Genomic DNA, 27,393 nt, shown 5'->3' with positions numbered 1-27,393 from the left:
TGGCAAAGACCCATTATCCACAAAGAGCTACCGACCCATTTCCCTCTGCATCACCTACAAGGCTATATGAGAAGCTGCTACTCCAACGCCTCGTTGCCACTCATAGATACCAAGCTGACTAACGACCAAGCTGGTTTCCGTCCCAGCCGCTCCTGTGCTGGACAGAGCTCAACCTCACCCAACACATTGAGGATGGGTTTGAGGGGAAACAAATAACTGGAGCAGCATTCAGAGATCTCTCTGCTGCCTACGACACTGTCCAACACCGCACAATGGTCAGGAAAAGCCTCCTCAACAACAGGCGCTTCTATGTCCAGTTAAATGACCAGAGGAGTAAATGGAAAGCCCAAAAGAACGGCCTCCCACAAGGTAGCGTGCTCGCCCCCCTCCTTTTCAATATCTACACAAACGACCAGCCACTACCCAATGCCTAATGCCAGCGTTTCATCTACGCCGACAACCTCTGCATTACGACCCAACAAGCAGACTTCCAGAAGATTGAGTCTGTCCTTGAAAGTGCCCTCCAAGAAATGTCAAGCTACTACAATACAACCACCTGAAACCCAACCCATAGAGAACACCTCACACACACATAATTTCCTTTCGTGGCTGTTTACATTCGAGGGTCGCTGGTACTCTCGAACGGAACAGTTTAACGTCATGCCCAGGACGAAAAGATATAGAGAACACCAACATGACAAATAACAGCAGGAAGGCATGGGCCACAATCCACCGTCTTGGCAAAAACCACACCACCCATAATTCACAACGGTCACAGCAAACTCTGTTGCATCACAACTGGTGTAGGTATTGGATGGAGCCCACACACCACAGGTATAAGAAAGACGTTCTTTATTGAAATACTGACAACGTTTCGATCTATTTGATCTTCATCAGGTCATGTGTACACAAAACATACACTTTTATACTAAGGGAGTGCCCCCATTAAACAATCAAAATACCACATTTTGGTGCCCCTCCCATCACTGCAGGTGTGACACGTCAACCCTGAGTGAGTAGGTGGGGACCCAGACATATTGATGTAAATATAGTCTGTTCAGAAATTATAGTGCCTCTCATAGAGCTTGTAGGTGATGCAGGAGGGAAATGGGTCGGTAGCTCTTCGGGGATAATGGGTCTTTGCCAGGTTTAGGGATTGCAACCATTTCGGCCTTTTTCCAAACAGAAGGGATGGTTTTCTGTGCTATGCATGTGTTCAGCATCCCCACAAGCCAGGTCCTTGCGTTAGGTCCCAGGTGCTGTATCATTTCTGCCAGTAGGCCATCAATCCCTGCTGCTTTTCCGGGTTTCAACTTTCCCATTGCAGTTTCACGTTCTTCTAAGTCGAAGGGTTTGGTTTGAGGGCTGGCTGATTGTGGTTGGTCTGATACCACTGTGCGATGGTAATCTATGTGAGTCAGTGGCGGTGTTGGTTACAACTGTTGGCCACCAGTTGTGACCAAGACCACCACCGACCCACAGGAGAATACCATCGCACAGTGGTATCAGACCAACCACAATCAGCCAGCGCTCAAACCAAACCCTTCGACCTAGAAGAACTTGAAACTGCAATGGGAAAGTTGAAACCCGGAAAAGCAGCAGGGATTGATGACCTACTGGCAGAAATGTTACAGAACCTGGGACCCAACGCAAAGACCTGGCTTGTGGGGATGCTGAACACATGCATAGCACAGAAAACCATCCCTTCTGTCTGGGAAAAGGCCAAAGTGGTTGCAATCCTTAAACCTGGCAAAGACCCATTATCCACAAAGAGCTACCGACCCATTTCCCTCTGCATCACCTACAAGGCTATATGAGAAGCTGCTACTCCAACGCCTCGTTGCCACTCATAGATACCAAGCTGACTAAAGACCAAGCTGGTTTCCGTCCCAGCCGCTCCTGTGCTGGACAGAGCTCAACCTCACCCAACACATTGAGGATGGGTTTGAGGGGAAACAAATAACTGGAGCAGCATTCAGAGATCTCTCTGCTGCCTACGACACTGTCCAACACCGCACAATGGTCAGGAAAAGCCTCCTCAACAACAGGCGCTTCTATGTCCAGTTAAATGACCAGAGGAGTAAATGGAAAGCCCAAAAGAACGGCCTCCCACAAGGTAGCGTGCTCGCCCCCCTCCTTTTCAATATCTACACAAACGACCAGCCACTACCCAATGCCTAATGCCAGCGTTTCATCTACGCCGACAACCTCTGCATTACGACCCAACAAGCAGACTTCCAGAAGATTGAGTCTGTCCTTGAAAGTGCCCTCCAAGAAATGTCAAGCTACTACAATACAACCACCTGAAACCCAACCCATCAAAAACCCAACTATGCAGCTTCCACCTAAGAAACCGAGACGCAAAAAAAGAACTGAGCATCACAAACTCTCAAACCATACCCACCCCATGTAACTTGGAGTTACACTGGACAGTTTAACGTCATGCCCAGGACGAAAAGTAATAGAGAACACCAACATGACAAACCCTACACTTAAACCCTCTATATTTAATAAAAAACAATTCTGGACAGGAATCCTGTATTGCAGGGGTGCCCAAAAGGTACATTGTGATCTACCAGTAGATCACAAAGGCTGTGCAGGTAGACCATATGGCATGCCCCTGTATATAATCTATCACTTGAATTAAGGTGACTTGACACCAGCTCAAATGTTGCACACAAACATCAGTAGCAAAAGTACAAAGTTATTGTGACAGTAATAATTGCTATAGTGTGTGTTCAGTAACAGGAATATTCCTGTCTCTCCAGCTCTTTAATAAATATAAAAGGGTTTAATCAGGAGTTGTAGTAGCCACAGGATAATCTAAGCGGTGGATATTGCTCTTGTCTTCATGTCTTTATGTATGTCAATTGTGTTGTTTGTGTTATGTCAAATGCGTGTATATGTGTTCTGCATACTTGGCTGCTGTGTTGCAAGATAAATTTCTGAACTGACAATAAAGTACCATATCATATATATCATATCGTCACCTTATTAAACTAATGGCCTAAGTAATCTTTTGGCCTAAATCACCACCTGGTGATGCTGGCCACCTCTGGTAAAATCGCCCAAGCCCTAATGTAAAAGGCCTTCCGTTACACCCTATTCAAACAATGGCCCATGTCAAGAGGGAGACTTAGGCCATATTATTTTGCCTAAGTCATAATAAAATGTGACTTAGGCCATTTTAACACACCTTTCAAAATGGGAGTGAATGGGACTGAATGGGAGGTACTGTTACCATGGGACTGATAGAATGGGAGTGAATGGGACTGAATGGGAGTGAAAGGTAGGTACTGTTACTATGGGACTGATACTATGGGAGTGCATGGGACTGAATGGGAGTGAATGGGTGGTACTGTTACTATGGGACTGATACTATGGGAGTACATGGGACTGAATGGGAGTGAATGGGAGGTACTGTTACTATGGGACTGATACTATGGGAGTGAATGGGACTGAATGGGAGTGCATGGGAGTGAATGGGAGGTATTGTTACTATGGGACTGATACTATGGGAGTGAATGGGACTGAATGGGAGGTACTGTTAATATGGGACGATACGATGGGAGTGAATGAGACTGAATTGGGAGTGAATGGGGTGTACTGTTACTATGTGACTGAATGGGAGTGAATAAAAGTGAATGGGGAGTGAATGGGACTGAATCGGAGTGAATGGGAGTGAATGAGAGGTACTGTTACGATGGGACTGTCACTCCCATTCAGAGTGAAAGGGAGTGAATGGGAGGTACTGTTACTATATGGGACTGTCACTCCCACTCACTCCCATTCAGAGTGAATGGGACTGAATGGGAGGTACTGTTACTATGGGACTGTCACTCCCATAGTATCAGTCCCATAGTAACAGTACCTCCCATTCAGTCCCATTAACTCCCAATCACTCCCATAGTAACAGTACCTCCCTTTCAGTCCCATTCACTCGAAATTCACTCCCATTAACTCCCCTTCAGTGTCAAATGTCTTTGTGCTCTGATATTATTTTAAACACTCTGAGGCTGACCCTAAACCATGGTCTATTAAAAATAATTGGAATAAAACATTTTGCCTAAGTCACTTACTGCAGAAGTAATTTGGCCTAAATAACGTTTATAATTGCCTAAGTTAAAATGGCCTGTTCAGATATTGGCCTAAGTCATTTTATCCTTACATGTTACATGATTGACATACACCTTTATTTGTATGTCAAGTCATATTTTTTCATATTTTTTGGAATTGAAATAATTTTAGAAATATAATATAGGCCTATTCTACATTTGGCACAGTTTTTTGTGTTTCCTGAAAACCTTGAAGGCAATTAGTTTAATAAGGTGACGATATTTAAAAAAAGAAATCAGGTAGGTGACACATTTTCAGCCAATCAGGAGAAAGTAGCTATTTATGAGCTTATAATGTTCCAGTTCTAATTTTGTCTGTTACAGTCATTACAATTCCACTTGTTTAATCTGTATCCTGACTGCGTTCCTGATTGGATAAAATTGCAGTTTCAGAAAATGCTTTTTCTGTTTAACAAAAAGCTGGAGAGACCGGGAGACCTCTGTTACTGAACAAACACTATAGCAATGATTACTGTCACAATATAGAGCTATTTAACACAATGTAGCAATGATTACTGTCACAATATCTATTTAACACTGTTACTGAACACACTATAGCAATGATTACTGTCACACTATAGAGCTATTTAACACTGTTACTGAACACACTCTATAGCAATGATTACTGTCACAATACAGAGCAATTTAATTTAGGTAACCAAATGGACCCCAATAGTAGATCTTTACACAATCAAAAGTTCAATTGTTGTTAAGCATCTGCTTAATTTCCAAAAAACTACACAATTAGAGAATGTAGAAGATTGCTACTTTTGATCCTTTGATTATGTAGGCTCGAGGATCGTTTGCTTTTGCCTGAAGGCTGGCGTGCTTTGATGACGCAGTGTTGTGATGCGCCAGTGTTGGCTGTGAATGATCAGTTGTTGTGGGGATTTATAATAAACGGAGCGACCGGTGGCGTTCCAATGATAAACTCCTTGTCATCTATCCTTATAAAGAGAGTCTAAAGCCTGCATATTCTTCTAGCTGCGGCCGGCGAAACAATTATATAATGCTGATTGTAGCATAGCCATAGTGGTTAGTGACTGAGCTTTGTTAACATGAGTGCCCGAAATCGTTTCCCTCCAATTTCAAAGAATGTTTGTTGCTTCCCGACAATTTTCACAATGTTTGTCCTTTTACATACCAAACAATACTCTATTCACCTCTAGTCGATTATTTATTCAGCATTTGAGCCACTGACCACCATTGTGAGAGTCTATTAATGTGAAATGGTAGTCCGTGGCTCAAACATGTTCACTTTTGAAGTTACTTGTGTTTATATATGTGAATACTACTCTTCAAAGCCGTGTTCCGGTAGTCGAGTGGGTACTGTCGACGTTAATGTAACGTTAGGGCCCGCGCACGGTTCTACTCCCCGTCCAGGACTGAGAGTGTGTTTTCTTCTTACAAAAGTTTTTGCATCTAGTAGAGGTCCATTCAGTATCTGAGCCACTGACCACCATTGTGTCTATTTATGTAACATGGTGGTCCGTGGCGCGCGACTAGATGCAAAAGCAATTGTGTTTGTTTGGTAGAAAAACACTCTCGGTCCTCGACGGGGAAGTGAACTCAGGCCCGGTGTTTATAAACCGTCGACGTTAACCATTCAGCTACTGAAACACTGTTTTACAATTTTGTAGAAACATCATATATAAACATCATAACAAGTAATTTCATAGGTGATAGACGTTTGAACACAAAAACAACAACAGCGTTAAGTAGTAAATAACATACCTGCTCCGATGGTGACGTGGCACTTCCGTCTTCCAAACAAACACTGACCAAACTCGGCTCCACGCGTCTCTTCCGTATTTAAGGGTGCCGGCCGTCACTTCCTTCCGGGGTGAGGCCACGCCCGCGAGAGAAAATATATGACGTGGAACTTCCTGGAGTAGAATCCGGAAGTGGCTGACGTCACAACTTAAATACACAATACAGAGCCCGATCTCTAACTTGGCAGTGTCCTTGGTGGTGTACTGGACTAGTCATCTGACTTAGTCATAGCCTCTTAATTTTGCCGGTTCGAACCCCGTTGGTAATTTTCCTACAACACGGACTGCTTGTTTTTGTGAGGTTATGGTTAGGGCTAGTTTGACATGCATTAGACTGCGGACCCCCATTTAGTGGCATTTCTATCTCTGGGACCCCCAGCCAGTAGCCTAACGGGGGTCCCCGCACACCAGCAACTGAAAGGGAGGTAGGCCTACTGGGGGGTCCCCGGACACCTGCAGCAACTGACAGGTAGGTACTGCATGGGTTCCCCGGACCCCCCAGTCTGTGACTCACTGTGCTATTGTAGGCTATAAGCCTATTGTTATTGTCTCCACCAGGCCGAAGGCATGGGGGGAGAGTATGTTTTGCACTCCGTCCGTCCGTCCGTGTGTCCGTCAGTGTGTCCGTCCGTGTGTGTGTCGGTGAGCAGCTAATCTCGGCCACCGTTAACCCGGTCGATGCCAAATTTTGCACACACACTCCCTGGATGCCAACGATGAACCTCTGCCCCAAACTTTCCAGAACGGCCTGTTATAGCGCCACCAGGAGGCCGCTTTGTGCAAAACAAGTTTTTGCACAGTACACCTACAGATTTTGTCCAAACATCGCGCAAATTGGTACACAGTCTCTCTAGAGCCATTCAACGAAACGGGTCTTTCAGATTTCTCAGACTCCATCCTGATTGGTTAAGATTGGCTTCCAAAGTTCACAGGAGTGCTCAGTTTCAAACAAAATGCTGCAAATCATGAACACATCGCGTGATTTCCGTGAAATTCTGCACGCACATTCCCACTAGGCCGAGGAAGAAATGCCACATGAACAATTTCAACTCAGCCTCAAGGTGGCGCTATAACTGGCCGAAAAGTGTTTTTACCTCTAACTGCACGGATCTGTGGATAACTTTGTATGCCAACTCCCTAGTTTACTTTTGTTGCCCTTTTATCCAACTACCAGATGAAGGCAAGCTGCAATGTCCTACATTCCTATCCTGGTGGAGACCTGTGCCCAGAAGGGCACTTTTTCTAGTTTGTACTGTACGTGTAGGATTTTTTTATATAGAGTATTTCCATTTAAAGGACAACTTTAGTTTTTTTCAACCAAGGTTCATGTTTTAGGATGTTATTAGAGAAACTAAAAGGTGTGTGTTAATTGTCTCCACCAGGCCGAAGGCATGGGGGGAGAGTATGTTTTGCACTCCGTCCGTCCGTCCGTGTGTGTGTCCGTCCGTGTGTGTGTGTGTGTGTGTGTGTCCGTCCGTGTGTCCGTGAGCAGCTAATCTCGGCCACCGTTAACCCGGTCGATGCCAAATTTTGCACACACACTCCCTGGATGCCAACGATGAACCTCTGTCTGCCCCAAACTTTCCAGAACGGCCTGTTATAGCGCCACCAGGAGGCCGCTTTGTGCAAAACAAGTTTTTGCACAGTACACCTACAGATTTTGTCCAAACATCACGCAAATTGGTACACAGTCTCTCTAGAGCCATTCAGTCTTTCAGATTTCTCAGACTCCATCCTGATTGGTTAAGATTGGCTTCCAAAGTTCACAGGAGTGCTCAGTTTCAAACAAAATGCTGCAAATCATGAACACATCGCGTGATTTCCGTGAAATTGTGCACCCACATTCCCACTAGGCCGAGGACGAAATGCCACATGAACAATTTCAACTCAGCCTCAAGGTGGCGCTATAACTGGCCGAAAACTGTTTTTACCCCTAACTGCACGGATCTGTGGATAACTTTGTATGCCAACTCCCTAGAGGCCAAGGAAAAACCTTTGCCTGGAATTTTTCACATCTGCTCTTTATAGCGCCACCAGGAGGCCGACATATGTAAAACACATTTTCTATTATTACTCCTTCAGATTTTATCCAAATTTCACGCAAATCGGTACACATGATCTCCATAGTCATGTGATCAAGACAGGTTTGTTTGATTTCTCATATTCCATCCTGATTGGCCACGATTGGCTCCTACAGTTTTCAGGAGTAGCCCGCTTTGTACAAATCGCCACAACTTCACAGGAGTGCTCAGTTTCAAACAAAATGCTGCAAATCATGAACACAACGCGTGATTTCCGTGAAATTGTGCACCCACATTCCCACTAGGCCGAGGACGAAATGCCACATGAACAATTTCAACTCAGCCTCAAGGTGGCACTATAACTGGCCGAAAAGTGTTTTCACCTCTAACTGCACGGATCTGTGGATAACTTTGTATGCCAACTCCCTAGAGGCCAAGGAAAAACCTTTGCCTGGAATTCTTCACATCTGCTCATCCTGGTGGAGACCTGTGCCCAGAAGGGCACTTTTTCTAGTTTTCTTTAATTTGCTGCTTTCTTTCGTTTTAGGGATTTAGCAGTTTCTGACAGGGGGGCGGGGGCATTCGAGCATGGGGCTAAATATGTATTTTTTTACAAAATATTATGGCGATTTATTATTTTATTACTATAGTCCTAATAAACCCAAGAAATTACATCTGGCCACAAAATATCACAGGATCTATTGAATGTGACAAACTGACATATTGAGCCTATACACAGTATAAGCCTTCCCCCAGTAGGCTACCTTCACATTCAGTAGATCCTGTGATCTGCTGTGGCCAGATGTAATTTCCTGGGGTTTATTAGGACTAATAAACTAGTAAATAATAAAATAAGAAAATCACCATAAAATTTGGTAAAAAAATACATATTTAGCCCCATGCTCGAATGCCCCCGCCCCCCTGTCAAAAAGAGCTAAAATCCCTAAAACGAAAGAAAGCAGCAAATGAAAGAAAATTAACACTCATCTTTTACTTTCTTTAATGACATCCTAAAACATGAACCTTGGTTGAAAAAAACTAAAGTTGTCCTTTAACCATAATTTTACTTCTAGGCCTACTCCACTACATCTCAGAGGCAAATATTGTACTCATGAAAACTTTAGTTAGGCCCTAGCTATTACCACTACCACTTTAACAATATTTCATACTTTGGCTATTCAAAAATTGCATACCGTCTACTACAAGCTATTGCTTCTGGGAACAAGAGACCGCAGCAAATTAATTATGCAAGAATCCAAATTTCTCTGCCCATTCGCATTGAGTCTACCGTAAGGTCCGATTCATACTCCTATTTTACCGCTGTTTCGGCGCTGTAGTGCCGAAATGATTTCGGCTCGTCAGAAATTCTGTAGAGACGACTTTAGGACGGTACCCACCCCCCCGAACCTCAAATGACGTCACATTGTAGGCTCTACAGTGCCGAACTGACTTTTATTTGGCTCTAAAATAGGAGTATGAATCGGCCCTATAAGTAAGTATTAGGTGGGAATGTAACCTTAGGCGCGATTCATACTCCTATTTCAGGGCTTATCAAGAGGCCTTCCTAAAAGCTGCCAAGTGAGCTTAAACTAATTATAATAAAATTAAAACATACTGTATAATGAAAATAATACATAACAAGAAATGATACAGAAATGAGCGGTTACCACGCTGTCACGGCCCATCCTCCACTCACTCATCAGTGACTGATTGATAGCAGTATAAAGGCAGCGCGTTTCCTGTTGCTCGTCAGCGTTTGTCTCCGTCTGCTCATAGTGGGTGCTACGCCACATTCATACTCAGTCGCTCCTCCTCGTCTTGGGCTGGCCCGCTTTGATTTGTCTTGCTTCAGTGCAGGTATGTCTCTTTGTCTTGCTGTTTAAGCAATCGCCTGAGTGGTAAGGGGCAGCGGTGGCCGAACGGTTTGCGGAGCAGTCGCTAGTTCGTATCCCTGGACCGGCACGTTAAAATTACCACCGTTGAAGTACCCTTGAGCAAGGCATTGAACCCCTACCATGAAATGTTCTATGAGCAGGGCCTGGCTGTAAAGAAGTTCTTGAGCTTAGTCCACCTGGTTAAATATGGTAACTTTGCTTTGCTTACCATAGAGTATTAAAAGGATAGAGACTGATCTGGTGCGAAGATCCCCCCCCCCCGCCATCCACGTCAGTGGAAGTTGCTCAGCTGCGTTTTGAAGCACCCGGAAGGACCGTCTACTCCGACTTTTTTCGATTTGCGGAAAGTGCAACAGAGCGCTCAATGTTAAAGCCCAGCTGCACGGGGTTTCCTCGTCATGAATCCACGGGTCCGCCTGCAGTCCTTCCTCTTACCACTAGGGCCCCGTGCTTCAACGTTGGAAAGCCTCACTGGCCCCTTGGCCTGCACCCATAGAGACACACTGGGACTACAAATGTCACGCCCCCAAATGAGACAGCGGCCCCACTTCTGGTCCGTTTCAACGGTGTACTGCAGCTGTCAATGCAATCCCTGCAGGGACCAATATAGGCCGTGGAGGAGCAGCCATTATAGTCTTGGCTGCCACTTTTACAAAAGGACTCCATTTTAGAGCAGCTCTGCTATTCTCTCTCTCTCTCTGTCTCTCTCTTGATTCTGAATACATCCCAAGCATTAGTTTTGCACGAAAAACACTCCTTGGGCTGAAAACGGGCATAACAGTCTTACATGTGATGAGGTCAGCACATTTGGGCAAGTGTCTATGGCCGAATTTAGCCCAAGGAGTGTTTTTCGTGCAAAACTAATGCTTGGAATGGGTTCAGAATCATGGAAACCCCATAGTTTGACACGTCACATGCTAATTAAAGTAGATTATAATGAAATTCAGAACAGGTTGTTGATGCAACTTTCAGCAGCTGTCAAAACTTCCCCTAGGGGGTGGTTGAAGAAGATTCTTGGTAAGAAATGTATTCCCAGATTTCCAAACCTTCCCATCCAAATAATGACAGACAGGTGTCATTAGTGCTGATCATGAACAGCTGTGGGACGCCTTAAAACCTCTGCTGAGGGCCATCCAGCCCTCACTTCTTCCTCAGCACTTAAAGTAACTTATATGCGGCAATGCTGGGAAGCAGATCATACCTTGTTCTTGTTGCAGTGAGTCTTTGGTTTGTCCTGCAAGGTAAAAGCTTTTCGCTTTGTTTCCAGTGTACATTAAATTGTACACTAAACAACGCAACTCTGAAATGTTATAATTTTCCTCCTGATAGTTTTAGGGAGAATTCAATCTATAACGTCACCTTACAGCTCCAGATAATTCATGCTAAGTTTTTCCATTCCGTCTATGACGACTCATTTCTGTTTATGATGTCAACTTTAGTGTTTCTCTAATCCTCATGGTTCCTTCAGGGGGTTCCAAATGGCCCCTTAAGGGTTTGTAACTCTTGAGAGTACAAATGGAGATGGTCATTTTATTTGCCTTGTTTAAATTAAAAATCACACTTGTGTGAAGTGAGTAGATATATTGGCTATATGATGACTTGCGTCGTCATTTACTGCCCTCGTCATTCATTTTGACCAGCAGTGCTTCCTTGTGTCTCCATAAGGAACCACTGCTGGTCATGGTGCTGCTTTCGCTAAGGAAGAAAGAGGCCCAATGTCTTTCCAATGTGGCTGCTGTGCATTTATGTAAGCCTACAGTATATACTTAGTTGACACTTACGTGGACATCGACGTTCATCATCCCCACTGTTTGCTCCCCACAGTTTGATTGCAGTCTTGCTTCTCTATAGTGAGAGTTGTCAACTAATTTAGATCCAACTTAATTAATAATCTGTCTATTCCTCAGGTCAATACAACTGTATTAAAACTCAGAATGTCTTGCGTCTTTCTCCAGGATACTCTTTCTCCCTCGTCAACCTGCAGAGCTCGCCTGACGCCCCCGTGTTGAACTCCTCCATGTCCAGCGTGTCCACCAACGGCAGCACAATGATGAATGATGATACCAGGGACAGCGTGACTTTGCCCCCAGATTCTATATGGTTCACTATCCAGGCGTTTAGGAATGGGATAGACTATCCTTAACGCCCGCCTGCGTGAAGTGAAGAGTAAAGAGGCACGATGATGGCGAAGGAGTGCCGGCGCCCGACATGACACTCTGCAGAGGGAGGGATTCTGCAGGAATGAGGACATGATGCGACAATGTTATGATGTTTAACAGCTTCATCAGGATGTTGCATTGTTGTCAATTCTATTTGTTGTCTTCATTAAAGTTTTCTTTTTTGAAAACCTCCTTCTTCCCCCCGTTAACTACACTTGAGACAATTTACCAAATGTGGGTTCGATCAGCCTGTAAAATATTTGAGGTTGAGTGATATGAATCCCATCTTAAAACACTAACAGTTGAAGTAATAATAAATCGACAGGAAGATAACATTTTCATTAAACAAATACTCACATTTGGAGTTGCATCATGGCAAGGTAACTACACAACCCAAACCTCTAAAAAAAAAAGTGGTCGACACTTTTTTAGACCCTCAATACTTGCTGAGTATAAATTGGTTAGTTTATTTGCACTTAAAAAAACAAATTCAAATTCAAATGGAATGAAATACATTTGTAATAAAATAAAATAAATCAAACAATGTGCCGGAAGGGCCAAAACAACCCAGAAGGGCTTATCGAGTGGCCTTCCTAAAAGCTGCCAAGTGAGCTTAAACTAATTATAATAACAAGAAATGATGCTCATTTTTTGACCGCGGTCGAGATCATGGCTTTCACAATGCCACGCCAGACTTTCCCGTCCTTCATTGCCATCCCCAGTTCCTGCTTTAGTGCTGCATGTGTCCCTAGCGATGACATCAGGCAACGACCGTTTTCTACCTCTGGTCTGCTTTGATTCCAGAGAAGAAGGGAAGATATAACCTCATTGTCGGCTCTGTAACAGTGGCCGGCAAACTGTTCTTCTGGATCGGACTAGTGAAGAAACACGTGGAAGGTTGCCGTATATTAGATTAGTCGATGGGTGGCTCTTCCAAGACAGATTTTGCGCTCATTAGAAGGGTGTAAGGGCCATCCAACAGTTTCTCGAATTTCTTTGAAAGTGTCCATGTCTCGGACCCATAGAGTAGAATCGCCTCAACGGTCGTCCTACATATTTTTACTTTTAACATCTTACTAAGCTGGGATGATCACATCTTATGCATGACATTGCAGGCTGACCAGGCCATACCCTTCCTAGTTTGAAAGTCCTTTTGGGAAGAATATGAACCCAAATACTTAGTCAGATCCACCTGTTTCAGAGCAGTGTTATGTGGTTATTGTTGGACTGCCTGTCATAATGACACGGTTGTCACCCCCTCCATATCTAAGTATTGGACAGTATTAAGATTTTTATATTGATTTTGTATTCATCCAAATAATGACAGACAGACAGACAGGTGTCATTAGTGCTGATCATGAACAGCTGTGGGACGAGCAGAAAGCCTTAAAACCTCTGCTGAGGGCCATCCAGCCCTCACTTCTTCCTCAGGACTTAAAGTAACTCACATATGCAGCGATGCTGGGAAGCAGATATCTTGTTCTTGTTGCAGTGAGTCTTTGGTTTGTCCTGCAAGGTAAAAGCTTTTCGCTTTGTTTCCAGTGAGCATAAAACTGTAGGTCGGTTGCAGATTCAAACTTACTTACTTACTCCTCTTCGTCCCCTATGGGACATAAGGCTTCAATGAGCGCTCTCCATTGCATCCGATCCCTGGCAGCATGTTGCGCCTCTCCCCAGGACAGGTTCATCTTCATCTGTTCCAGCTCCTGCGTCACAGTTCTGCGACAGTTCTTTTTGCAGATTCATAGGAAGACTATAAACAATAATGTTCAACTCAAATGTTATGATTTTGTCGTGGTAGTTTTAGGGAGAATTCATTCTATGAATAACAAACTATCCTTACACCTGGGAAAAACTGAATCCATTCTCTTCGGATCAAATAGTAATCTCAGCAAGGCTGGTTAGAGTGGGTGACAATATTATCACACGAAAAGATGAAATTACCTACCTAGGTTCCATCCTGGAGGCCAATCTTTCCGGTGATAAAATGTCAATCAAAGAACAAGATTCCTTTACAGGATCTCCTCACTGCATGGTCAACAAAAACACCTTGAAGACCTTAACAGGAGCCCTCGTACAAGGTTTCTTTGACTATGCATCCACCTCTTGGTACCACAGCACATCAAAGGCCCTTAAAACATGGCTCCAGACCTCCTAAAACAAACAGGTCAGGCTCCTACTTGGCCTCACTCCCCGAACCCACCTCACCCCTGCCCACTTTGACAGGCTGGAATGGCTTAGGGTCGACCCATTGCATCTTGCAATGGGTCTGGTCCACAAAATTAGATACACCACCAAGATACCCATGTACCTGTCTAGATACTTCCTTAATGTAAACGAAGTCCACACCAACAACACCAGAGGGAGTGCAACAAACCATGTACAACCCAGATTCGGCAACAAGGGACTAAATTATTTTCGCTCCTATGCCACCAAAATGTGGAACGCCCTACCAACAGTCATTAAGACATGTGAATCCCTTGACTCCTTCAAAACCGCTCTCAAAGGGCACCTACGGATGGCTGCAATTCGAAACTGGCCCCGTAAAATCTGAAGACAAGTGTCAGTTGTACTGATTGTTGCTAGCTTTGCTGTCATGCTGTAGTGTGTCCACTAGGTGGTGTGCCTCTTCCTCCTCCTGGCTGAGAGTGAGCAGTAAATTAGTAATAGCATATAGGCTATGCAATAATAACAGTATAATAACACTAATAAAAATGAATCATAACAACAACATAAATCAATAATATTTATATCATATTAGAATATAGTGAATACAAATATAATATTGTTGACATTTTGTTTTTGATTAATTGAAAATGGTGGACCCTGATGTAAAGAAGTCTTGTGCTTTCCATGCATGTCGTCCTCAGTTTTTGTATTGAAATGTATCCATTATCCATACTGTGAAGTAAAACATTTCAATCAATCAATCAATCAATCAATCAATCAATCAATCAATCAATCAATCAATCAATCAAAGACATAGGCTATTATACACGAAATATCTCTATTCCTCTCCCCTTTCCTGATAACTATGAGTAAAAAAGGAGTAGGCATACTCCCACAGTCCAATAAATGAAGGGCTTTCGTCATATTTAATTAAATGAGAACGTTTGTGACCCAGGCAGGGGGCGTGGCTCTATTGACGTCAGTAGAACTTCCGTCCTTTCTACGGTGGCCATCTAGCCAAATCCTCGTGTAGAAAGAACCATATTCCCCACTGCTCTACTGCGCCTACCAGTGGTGGTGACAAGTACTCCTACTCAAATGTGTTATAAAGGTATCACTATATCAACATTGTTAAAAACCAATAAATATACTATATATAAAAGGTTTTGGCATCAAAATATAAATTTTTTACCAAAAGTAAAAAAGTATTCATGCAGAATGTCACATTTTTATAAGTTTTCAAATATTTAATTTTTGAGAATAGCAGAAGTCCAAGCTCAGTCACAACGCGACAAATAATACTCAATATCAATAAAAAGAAAAGAATAGTAGCCTAAAGCCAAACGTTTTCAAATAGTGGAGTAAACTGGGAGCAGAAGTGAAAGTATTGAAAAATACTTAAGTATTAAAAAGTACTAAAGTACAATTTACAATTTAGGCAGATTTAGCACACACTCTTAATCCAGTGCGAATTACAATAAGCAAAAACAAAAAGCATGGCAATACATCACATAGGCTACATAAAAAGTAGTTATCATGAAACATGCATATTAAGCTATGGGCGTAACAGTGGAATATCTATATAATGAAACTATATAAACTATATATATTACTACTATACATATACTACAGAAAATACAAGTCTGTATAAATCTGTACCTCAAAAGTGACTGTGTGCAGTGTGTATACTTGAGTACAGTACTTGGGTAAATGTACTTTTACTTTCCACCGCAGAGACGTGCTAATAGGCGTGTCTATAGTTCCTCGTCATCCCACCCCTTTCTCTGTAAAACTACCTTTTCTCCTCTGACTGCTGATGTGTTACAAACCTCTGCCTTGAAGATAAGCTGCAAAAATGTTCACGTTTGGCTCAAAACTACTCCTGATCTTCCTCCTGGCCTTTCCCTGTGGATTAATATCCATCGGTAAGTCATATATTTATTATATTCCAACTGTTTGTACAACAACCCTTTTTAGACTGTGTATAAATAAGATCTTGCTTCAACTTTTTTTTTTGTTGCCTGGAATTTCAGAGCACGTTAACATTGACGTGGCATTAATCAAACAACCCTATAGTTTATTAAGTAAATCAACGCCCGGATCGTTGATTTACTTAATGAACTATAGCGTTGTTTTATTAATCGGTCGATCGAGTGTATTACTTTTTACGCAGAAACGTTTGAAAACTATGAATGCGCGTCTTTGAACGTGTCGTGCAAAATGCCTCCACAAAACGTTGACCCTCAATCATGCAGTCAGTAGCCGCCCTATACTATGATTCCATTCCACGAATGTACAAATGTAATGGAATTGAATTGAAAGAAATTAGCAGTAGGACAACAAAGAGTTCCAGGTGATCGCTGGAGTAATAATAAGTGTCATTGAGAGGATGCAAGCTGCAACAACTACTGTATACACGCAAGTTAACGGGACTCCGCGTCTGGGACACGTCACCATAGAGAGAGACTCTCACGTACTAGAAGCCCAGGCCAGCTCTATCTTTACTTAGCTAAAGATTGGGCCATTCACTCTCAACCCTGGCCATAGAACATTAATTAAATAATGTTATATTGCCTGACTGAAAATTAAAAGGATAATGTCAAATTGACAATTATTTCCATTGTTGATTCTTTGACTAAATAGTGTATAGGGCTACTGCCCCAATCTAGCGACATAATTTAAAAACAAATTGTGTTGTTAAGCACTTTGGAACACTGTTCGAAAAGGTGCTATATAAATAAAGTGTATTATTATTATTATTATACAGTATGCAGCCAATGTAAACACATTGAGAATTGTGATTGATTTAAAAACAAATTGAAACAAAGTCCTCCCTTATCATGTTTAAAGGTCCTTTGGGATGGACTATACTTTATCTGGCATAAGATCTAGAAGAAGATGAAGATTACTCTCTTGGAGTAAAGGCTATTTCTTCAAAAACAAAGCCACACTTTCCTCCATTTCCTCCATCAGTGTAACTAACACCTCCAAACACAAACATCTGGCCAATGTGTGCCTTCAATCAAGCTTCATTTTATGATTATGTATGGTTAGTATCACCAATAAGCCATGCTGCTGCTGTAACCTGGCACTAACATAAGGCAAGTTGCAGGTCTTGGTTTCAAATAAAAGTTACTTGTTGTTTTAGACTGCAAGTCAGGACAAGTCGAGGCTGCATTGCTGCAACACCTGTTAATGGCATTTCGTTTCTAATAAATTATCATATTCACCCGTTGTGTTAAACCGGAATGTCACTCGATCTTGTGGTCTGGGACAGTTTCATGTCCTGTTGTAGAATGGATTTGTGCTTGAGGTTTATTCTCTCTCTCTCTCCATAATGCAATCGTTCATGAAAACATTTTGAGAAAGGTTTGGATTGATTGATTGATTGAAATATTTATTAACAGTTTGCAGAATTACAGTACATTTCAAGCACAAACTCAATACAAAGACTGTTAACTGTGAGTGGACGACCCGATTACACTTGTTTACAAGAGGGTCCACCATGTTCAATTCATCAAAACATTTAGAGACTTCAGACTACAAATAGACACTTCTATATATAGACAAAGAACAGAACAGGAATTCTTCATAAAGGAGGTAAAAAGAGAAAAGAAACATATATACAGTGAGGGGAAAAGGGGGGGGGGGGGATTTGCATGTCTTAATGACTGTTGGTAGGGCGTTCCACATTTTGGTGGCATAGGAGCGAAAATACTTTAGTCCCTTGTTTGTGCCGAATCTGGGCTGTACATAGTTTGTTGTTGCACTCCCTTTCAACTGATCTATACCCGTTCCCATTGACCCTGCAGGCCAGGTTTCTGCAGACTCGGAGTCCGCAGAGGAGGAGGCTCCAGAGGAGGCTGCCGTTGACGTCGACGAGGAGGTAGAGGAGGAAGATGATGACGAAGAGGAGGAGGTCCTCGTTGAAGAAGATCAGGTGCCACCGGGCTCGGTGAGCAGAGTTATTACATAACTGCAAATTAACTGACTGAGATAATCGCAATTATCTTTGTATTATTGTCATAATCCTTTCCACATGGAAAGATGTGCAAATATTTTCAAACATTTTAACCCATTCTGACCTGAGATGTTGCTATGTTGCTATGACCTCATAGCGCGCCACCGAGTGGCGCGCTACGAGCTTGTAGGTCTGCTATTTTTGAAAAATCGAAGAACAACTGACATAGAAACATGGCTTTTTCAGAAAACTGTCAGGATGTAGAAGACATTTTTAGAATCTGATCTCAGGTCAGAATGGGTTATGCATATTCCGGTTGTTACTGAATGTCGTGATGCGTTCATCCATTATGCATATTCCGGTTGTTACTGAATGTCGTGATGCGTTCATCCATTATGCATATTCTGGTTGTTACTGAATGTCGTGATGCGTTCATCCATTATGCATATTCCGGTTGTTACTGAATGTCGTGATGCGTTCATCCATTATGCATATTCCGGTTGTTACTGAATGTCGTGATGCGTTCGTCCACGCTGCTCAGGACACGGACGGCGATACGGACGAAGATGCCCTGGCGGTGGACGTGACCTCGCACCCTGAAGCCGACACCACCATCCTCTTTGTGACCGGCGAAGGTTGGTTCACCTCCTTTCTTTTCGAATCACTAGTCACCACTGCCTTGTGGTACCATGTTTAATAATAATACAGACACCACCATCCTCTTTGTGACCGGCGAAGGTTGGTTCTCCTCCTTCTCTTTTAGAATCACTCACCACTGCCTTGTACAATCCCACTGAGCAATAGCCGGCTATTAGACGTGCGTCTAAAAATGCGATAAAAAACGTCTAAAAATGAAAGTCTATTCTTAGATTAGACGTTGATTAGCCGTTGTTTAAACGTCTATATATAGACGTCTATATATAGACGTCTAATCAACCACTAATCAACGTCTAATCTAAGAATAGACGTCTTTTTAGACGTTTTTTATCGCATTTTTAGACGGCCCTTTAGACGAATATTAGACCATAAAATGCTCAGTTGCTCATAGCAAGTATTTGATCCTAAAAGAAAAGTTCCCCTTAGCCAGAAGAGGCCCTGGGCCACTACTGCTAGTACAGTCACACACAGTAAAAAATGAAATATTTGCTGCCTCTTTTGGTATCATAAATTATCATAATGTTGTTGTTTTCAAATGACACACAACGCCTTTCTGACTGTGTCCAGAATTGGGCTGATACTACATCCAGAAACATGATTTATGAGTTATGGTCTTGGTCTTCATTCCAGAGTTTCCTGCCAATGAGATAGTGAAGTTCATGGTGGGTTTCACCAACAAGGGGAGCCAGGACTTCTCCGTGCAGTCCCTGGAGGCGTCATTCCGCTACCCGCAAGACTTCCAGTTCTACATCCAGAACGTAAGTGGGCTCAGAGCAGTGTTGTTTTCGTCGACTAAAACTAAGACGAAAAATGTTCGTCGACTACCGTTTTCCACTGACGAAATCTAAATGGAAACTAAATGAAAACTAAGCTATGATGACTAAAACTAACTGACAATTTTGTCGACAAATAAAAAATAGACTAAAATGTTAGGAAGGGACTAGTGGACAAGAGATCCACTAAGTAATTTTACTCTTGGCTGCATGCTGAAAATAGCTGATCTACAAGCTCACAACGTGTCATGTTTTCCTGCCAAAAACAACACTGGCTCAGAGAGAGAGAGAGCGAACACTGCTGCCAAACTATTCACGCGTCCTGTGGAGATTGATTGCACATCTTGTGTTGTGTATAACAGTGTAATTGATCATGCTGTTATGCTGACAACATGGACAAAAATTATCTACTCCGTTTAGCATAACCGTCATACAAACTCCTGGAAGAAGATGATTCTTTTTAGCTATTATCATTTAGCTACCCCAAATTAAACACGTTTGTTTCTATTTCATTTCACCCGAGTAAAAGAAATCACTTTGATTAAAATAAGTGCATGGTCCATTTTAAATCTTTCTTTTTTTGGCACAACAAATTGCTGTTGACTTTTGGTTATGACTCTAGGCCGGTCAGCGGTCCCCAAACCTTATTGCCTGTTACCTCCTGACCTATAGCTGACTCACCCCCAGCACTAAGTCTCGTTGTATTTGGCCGAAAATTATATGATTATTGTCAAATAATCTCAGAACGACATGAGAGACATGTTGTTGTGCAGAAACAGAGAGAGGGATAGTGCTGCACTGTTGCCTGCTAATAGGAGAGAGAGAGAGACAGGTGGGGGGGGGGGGGGGGGGGGGGGAGTTGCAACACTCAGTTCACACGGGTGTGATTTTACTGTGCCGTAGAAATGATGAGTTTCACATGTCTCTTCTCTGACTGAAAAATGGAGAGAACAACAACAACTCTGATCTCGGCATTGACACAGATCAGCAATTTCATTGCTCAAGCACAGGTGGAGCCATTTTTTTGAGTGGTGCAACCACTCCAAGGAACAGCAATGTCCGTGTCTATGTGTGGTTAAAGGACCACTTCACCACTTTTCAACCTATCTTCATATAATAGGTCCTCAATAATAATCATGAAAAAATGGCACGATTCTGACCCCCTGACTTATTGTATGTAATGTGTTGTACAGTTCACAGCGTTGCCCCTCAACACCCTGGTGAAGACCCCCTGACTTATTGTATGTAATGTGTTGTACAGTTCACAGCGTTGCCCCTCAACACCCTGGTGAAGACCCCTGACTTATTGTATGTAATGTGTTGTGTTTAGTTCACAGCGTTGCCCCTCAACACCCTGGTGAAGACCCCTGACTTATTGTATGTAATGTGTTGTACAGTTCACAGCGTTGCCCCTCAACACCCTGGTGAAGACCCCCTGACTTATTGTATGTAATGTGTTGTACAGTTCACAGCGTTGCCCCTCAACACCCTGGTGAAGACCCCCTGACTTATTGTATGTAAAGTGTTGTACAGTTCACAGCGTTGCCCCTCAACACCCTGGTGAAGACCCCTGACTTATTGTATGTAATGTGTTGTACAGTTCACAGCGTTGCCCCTCAACACCCTGGTGCCGCCCCAGAAACAGGCCTCCTTCGAGTACTCCTTCATCCCGGCTCTGCAAATGGCCGGCCGTCCCTTCGGCCTCGTCATCCTCCTCAACTACGTCGACGGCGAGGTAAGACCAGTGGATCCAGTGGATCAATACTTAGTAATCGACAAACTACTACAAAAAACTGGTGAAACGTCATTGGTCAAATTGTCAAATAATATTAGACGGAGGCAAAGAGTTTTGAAAATAGCCGATCTCCAAGCTCGCGTTGCAAGGCCTTGTTTATTGTTTATTGTATATAAGGATCCCCATTAGCTTTTGCCTTGACAAAAGCTAGTCTTCCTGGGGTCCGACACAGACAAACATTTAACAAAGGCAATACTTACAATTGTTTACAAACACTAACTCAAAATAAAACATATAGTGAGCTTGTAGATGTGCTATTTTCACAATATTTATCTGTGGAAACGAGTCAATCATAATGTAATGTCTCAACTACAGTTCCAAATGCTTGTCAGGGTGGTGGTGGGGGGGGGGGGGGGGGGGGGGCAGGTCCCCAGTTCAAATATGATTATTTTTGGGGGATGGGCCTGAAATGGTTGAGAACCAGGGACGTGCATAAGACATCAAAGTGGGCTTCAGTCCCTGCCCCTTTTTACCCGTCTGTAAAACAACTGCCCTCTCCAGACCATGAATGCAGCATTTACTACATGGTGAAATAAATGAAAATGCCCTCCTCTCCTTTCCATGCCATATATACCGGAAGGCAGCATTCAGGAGAATAGCGTTTTTTCCCGAAGTCTCCTGAACTTGGAACGTACCATTTTGTATTGAACAAATTTGTTTCGAAATCCAAGTCGTTACACACCAGCATCTCCAGTAGATAAAGGGTGCTGGGTTGCGCCCCGAAAATAGCTGATCTACAAGCTCTCAGCGCGTCACACTGCGACACGTTGAGAGCAAGTCAAATCTACATGTACTCAGGGCTCGACGCTTAGCATTTTTCCAAGTAGCCTAAGTTGAAAAGTCTAGTAGCACACAAATTATTTTAGGAGCACGATGAAAAGTTATCAAATAATGTGTTTTTGAGGGGCGCTAGCCCCTCCTATATACAGCTTTAGTCCCCACACGTCTCAATATTTGCCATTGACAATGAACGGAGAAATTAGGTCAAAATTCCGCTAAATATGACGTAAATTAAATTATGATGTATGATGATAAGAGTGCCCCTCACTTCACACAGGTGTGATTTTTCTTTAATAAAGTGATATGAGGTAGGGGCAGGCAATATGACAAAATATATCACAATACCTTTTCAGAAATGATCACAATATTGATATTCATCTGGATATATTTTTTTATATAATCTATATAATCAATTTGTTTTTATACTGATAGACTATTAGTTTGGTATGCAGATAGATAGATAGATAGATAGATAGATAGATAGATAGATAGATAGATAGATAGATAGATAGATAGATAGATAGATAGATAATCAATTCATTTTATGAATGGATGGACAGACAGACTATCCGTTTTTATCTTGCTGTTCTATCATGTCAGTGTGACATTTAGTGCAGAGGCTACTCGATGGTGAATTAGTAATACTAGCCCTTACCCGTGTGGGTTTGTAATTGACTAATACATTCATTGATAATCATTAATGTGTCAAATCGAAAAAAGGGCTTCGTTACGCCCTCCATATTCATATGGTCAATGCCTGTGTGAAAAGTGGGAGTGATTGGTACAAGCAGTAGCTACGGCGGTGTTTCTGACACACAGACAGACAGACATTGTTAGAATTATAGTATGATGATGATGATGATGATGATGATGATTATAGTATGATATGATGATAACAATCTCCTTGGCTTTGACTGCTTCAGTTCAGACATCGGACATATAGGCTACACCTCGGCGTGGTTGAAGGAGATGCTGGGGGGATCTTTGCCTTTTTTACGTTGCTCGTTATGCAGGCCAGTGAGGCCACTGACTAGCTCTGGTCCAAAGCTAATGCGTTGCATTTAGAGTTATGGACCTGAGCTAGCCACTGACTAATGTATCCAGCCAGGTCGGTCATTCGTATTGCGCTGCGCACAAGCAAGGGTTGTTTTGGTATATCAATCAATCCGTCCACTCCATGTGCTCACGTTTGGTTAAAAGTTATATCAAGTGATGTTTTAACATTACAAACTTTCTAACAACTCCTTCTGTCTTCTGTGCTACCATGCTACTATGCTAGCCTGCTGCGTTCGCTCCGCTGCTGAGTGCTCACTGCTGACAGGGAAGAGAACTGAGCAGCAACACAGGGAGGGGCGGGGCGGTGGGAGCAAAGGGACAGATCTTCAAATGAACGCCGCATTGAGCCTCGACACGTTGTTAGCTTGTAGCTCTGCTCTTTTTGGCGAACGACACCGCCGTTCAGAAATATAAATTTAGGTATAGAACCGCGACAACAGAATGTGCACTTGCTGTAGACAGAGACTTGTCTTTATCACGATTGAATGGTCAAATCCTGTAGTCGCACCTGTGCTACAAATTTAATTTTACAACTCGCATGGTGATATTTTTAGTCGCAAATGCAAGTACCTAGTCGCACTGTCGAGCCCTGCATGTACTACAGACTCAAACTGTGGAGAAATGTGTGATTTGAAGGCATTTTCTAACCAAATGATTGTTCCCCGTGCAGGGCAACACATTCCAGACCGCCATTTACAACCAGACCGTCACGATCGTTGAGCTAGAAGAGGGCCTGGATGGAGAAACGTAAGACTTTATTTATGTTATATTCATGTTATAGCCAGGCTGTTATATTCATGTTATAGCCAGGCTGTCATATTTATGTTATATTCATGTTATAGCCAGGCTGTTATATTCATGTTATAGCCAGGCTGTCATATTGTCTCCGCTGGTCACGAGTCTCACATCATGTTTGGCTATTCAGGGAAGCAAGACTAACTCTAAAAGCCCTGATAGCAGCCCCTAGAGAAACACTGGGGGTCTAAAGCAACATATTAACCCATTTATACCCGAGTTAAAAACATTCACTTTGAAAGAATATATATTCAAAGATTTGCGCCACATTTTTACGATTTTTCAAAAATAGCAGACCTACAAGCTCGTAGTGCGCCACTCGGTGGCGCACTACGAGCTTGTAGATCTGCTATTTTTCAATAGCTAAATTATAACATAATTATAACAAAAGGGGTTAAGTGTGTACAGGCCGCGGTATCCGCACATTTCTAAAAGTGTCATTTTAAGAACATTTTCAATATCTCTAAAATGAAATATATAATTAAAAAAAAAAGAAACCCATCACTGTATCAACAGTAATCTACAAACTGTGATGTAAAAAAACAATCTCAAACATTGGCCAAATTGTCAAATATTTGCTGAGCAAAAATGATTGAGCATTTTTTGTATCTGTCATTTTCACAATATCTATCTGTGGAACCGAGTCAAACTAAAATGTATTGCCTCAACTTTTACAATGCCAATTAAGTTCCCAGTTCAAATGTCATTATTTTTTAACCAATTAATGCCAACCATTTACTGTATAGAGCCCTCACTCTCACTAGTGGTTCGACAATGGAAAGAACATTTTAAATTATGATCAGAAGAACGGGGGGGGCGTAATATTTTATAGTCATCAAAGGATGTTCTATAGTGCAAAGGTCATGGAAGAGTAGGGTTCAATGTTCAATATATTCTTTTCCTGATACTTTTGACGAATTCTAGAATGAAGCAAAAAATAATAATAATTCATTCCCCTATTTAGAGCAGTAACATAATAATTATTTATACTATATTTAGGGAGCAGACGTCACGTTTACAGAAGCAAAGCAAACGTCTGTCATTTCCTTTGTCACCCTTGCCTTCCACAGTCAAATGACTCAATGTGTTGTACTTGTAACGCCCACAGAATGTTCATGTACATCTTCCTGACTGGACTGGTGGGCCTGGGGCTCTTTGCCGTGTACCAGGTTATGGAGACCAGGACGGTATGTGTTGTCTTTGGTTCATATCTTATCTCATGTTTGACATATCTCACATTATGCCCCATGATGGCATGACATTATTAGACTACCGGTATGCATATAGTTGGGAGTGGGACAGCAGGTCTTAGTGATGAACCCATTTTGACCTGAGATCAGATTCTAAAAATGTCTTCTACATCCTGACAGTTTTCTGAAAAAGCCATGTTTCTATGTCAGTGGTTCTTCGATTTTTCAAAAATAGCAGACCTACAAGCTACCGAGTCACCGAGTGGCGCGCTATGAGCTTGTAGATCTGCTATTTTTCAATGGCTAAAGCCAAAATGGGTTAATACATTCTGCAGCGAAACGGGGTGGGGTTGATGGAGGGGACTGTCTAGAACCACACCGAGAGTTGATGATAATCCTAACTTAGGATAGTCTATCAAATAGTGGAGAATAGACGACCTATAGGCCCACAACACAGCCAGGTTGTGTGCTTACAAAAATACATTTTTGCCGATGTGTTGGCCCATTTCTGCAGACTATTATTGCTGACTTTTGAACATTGTTCTAATGTTTCCAGAGAAAGAGAGTGGCCGTGGCGGTCGAGAAGGGAACCGGAGGTGGGATACGCGATGTGGATATCAGCTGGATCCCCCAGGAGACCCTCAACGTCATGAGTCAGAGTACGTTTCCTTTCCTTTCCTCAACGTCATGAATCCGCTGCTGCAGATCATAAACATTCTTTTAAAAAGTTTCCTAATTCTCCTACAAAGCGTATTGTTTCTTGGCTATATTTGTTTGTCTTTTCCCAGTTGCAGTAGAATGCATTAGAATGAAAACCTCCCTCCCGGCTATTTCTCGCTGCATAAAAGATTCCGTGTTCTCTCCAGAGTCCCTTTGTCCTCTAAGTTGTTGTTTTTTGTGAGTTGTGACTTTCATTTTTCTCTCTCACACACACACACAAAAGTAACGCGATGTGAATTGGCTTTCTGTCTTTTACAGGCAAGGCATCCCCGAAACAATCCCCGCGGAAAAGAGCCAACAGGGCGGCCGGAACAACGGACCAATAAATTATCTCCGCACAAAGCTATCGTCCTACTGTCTGTCAGACTTGTAAAGTCTTACTTCTTCATCCACTACAAGCAATCGGACCCCCAGTACCACCCCGCACAACAACAACAACAGGCCCGGGATCCTCTCCAGCTCCGGCTTAATGTCCAGTATTCATTTCGAGGCGATACTCTGGCCTCTTCATCGCGCTCTACAGTTGTTGGTCTGTAAAACCATTGAGTCTCAGGACACTGATGGACACTGATGGTCAGAACGTGGCCACGTTCGGACACTATTCTAGCTGGACACAGGATTAGCCTTTTCATGCATTTTATTTTGAAAGTGCTTGTGCCAAGTGCGAAACTTTACAAAAAGACTTGTGTATTTACTTTACATTCCGTGAACCATGTGGGGCGAAAAAAAACATGTGAAATATTAGACCTGCCAAAGAAAGCTGGAATTGTGGTTCCAGCCACGCGACTCCTGTTTCGCCCGTAGGAGTGCTTTGAATGCAATAATGTTGAATCATAGCTTTTCTTTGGTTTTCTTCTTCCTTGTTTTTTGTTTGTTTTATAATTATTTGGTTCTGTACTATGTGCCTTGCTCTGCGACAACAAATGGACCTGAAAGGAATTATGACTTAAAAACATGTAAAACTCTTCTCTTGTTCGTGGATGGCCTTTCTTAAAGTACAGACAGCGCTGTGCCTCACTGCCTCGTCATCAGTAAATTGCCTGACTTAAAATTGTTCGCCGCCAGTATCTCACACCCAATATAGCCGATTGCAAAGCATCGGCTCATTTCCGGCCCCGTTACTCAACTATGTAGGCTTAAGTTATGTCGTCGTCAGTGTCCTGCGAAAAATGCGTACCCATAAAGAGTAAAGCTTTCAGAAAGTTTGAGGGAATTTTCTTTAGAGATGTAACGGTACAATTTCTTTCCATTCCGATTTCCATAAATTTGATATTGAGTACCGATCCGATACCGATAGTGTGTCATTTGAACAAATAGGACAGGACTATCTGGGTTCCTGGGGGTGGTTACAGATAAACTGTAACTCTTGAGAGTCACTGTACACATGGAATCTCTTCACTCAATGTTATGGGAGTCCTTGAAATTGAAAAGGTTTGAGAACCACTGATCGAGGAATAAATAAAATTTGATAAAACGAATTCCATTGATAATTGTTAATGTGCAGCTACAAGTTAGTACAATTATAATGTGAATGA

General features: G+C 42.5%; 1 protein-coding gene across 1 annotated transcript; it reads left to right on the top strand.

Annotated features, from left to right (window-relative positions):
- The first annotated feature begins 15,923 nt into the window (after nucleotides 1-15,923).
- Nucleotides 15,924-26,823, top strand: LOC310863130 (translocon-associated protein subunit alpha-like). Its single transcript, XM_083771282.1, has 9 exons — nucleotides 15,924-16,056; nucleotides 17,944-18,086; nucleotides 18,634-18,727; nucleotides 19,380-19,507; nucleotides 21,123-21,257; nucleotides 23,824-23,900; nucleotides 25,057-25,135; nucleotides 25,695-25,797; nucleotides 26,117-26,823. Exons 1-9 carry the CDS (start codon nucleotides 15,987-15,989, stop codon nucleotides 26,182-26,184), a joined length of 897 nt encoding a protein of 298 aa, XP_083627408.1. The 5' UTR covers nucleotides 15,924-15,986; the 3' UTR covers nucleotides 26,185-26,823.
- Nucleotides 26,824-27,393: the final 570 nt, after the last annotated feature.

This window comes from Protomyctophum parallelum (assembly GCF_964188405.1).
Source record: "Protomyctophum parallelum genome assembly, chromosome: 8".
Classification (NCBI taxonomy): Eukaryota; Metazoa; Chordata; class Actinopteri; order Myctophiformes; family Myctophidae; genus Protomyctophum; species Protomyctophum parallelum.
This window is presented reverse-complemented; position numbering and strand designations above follow the sequence as displayed.

Bases quoted from the DNA above. Each gene is read 5' to 3' on its own strand.
- LOC310863130 (XM_083771282.1), top strand. From the start codon at position 15,987: ATGTTCACGTTTGGCTCAAAACTACTCCTGATCTTCCTCCTGGCCTTT. The intron at 18,087-18,633 runs GTGAGCAGAGTT...CACGCTGCTCAG, and splicing joins ATCAGGTGCCACCGGGCTCG to GACACGGACGGCGATACGGA. The intron at 18,728-19,379 runs GTTGGTTCACCT...TCTTCATTCCAG, and splicing joins CCTCTTTGTGACCGGCGAAG to AGTTTCCTGCCAATGAGATA.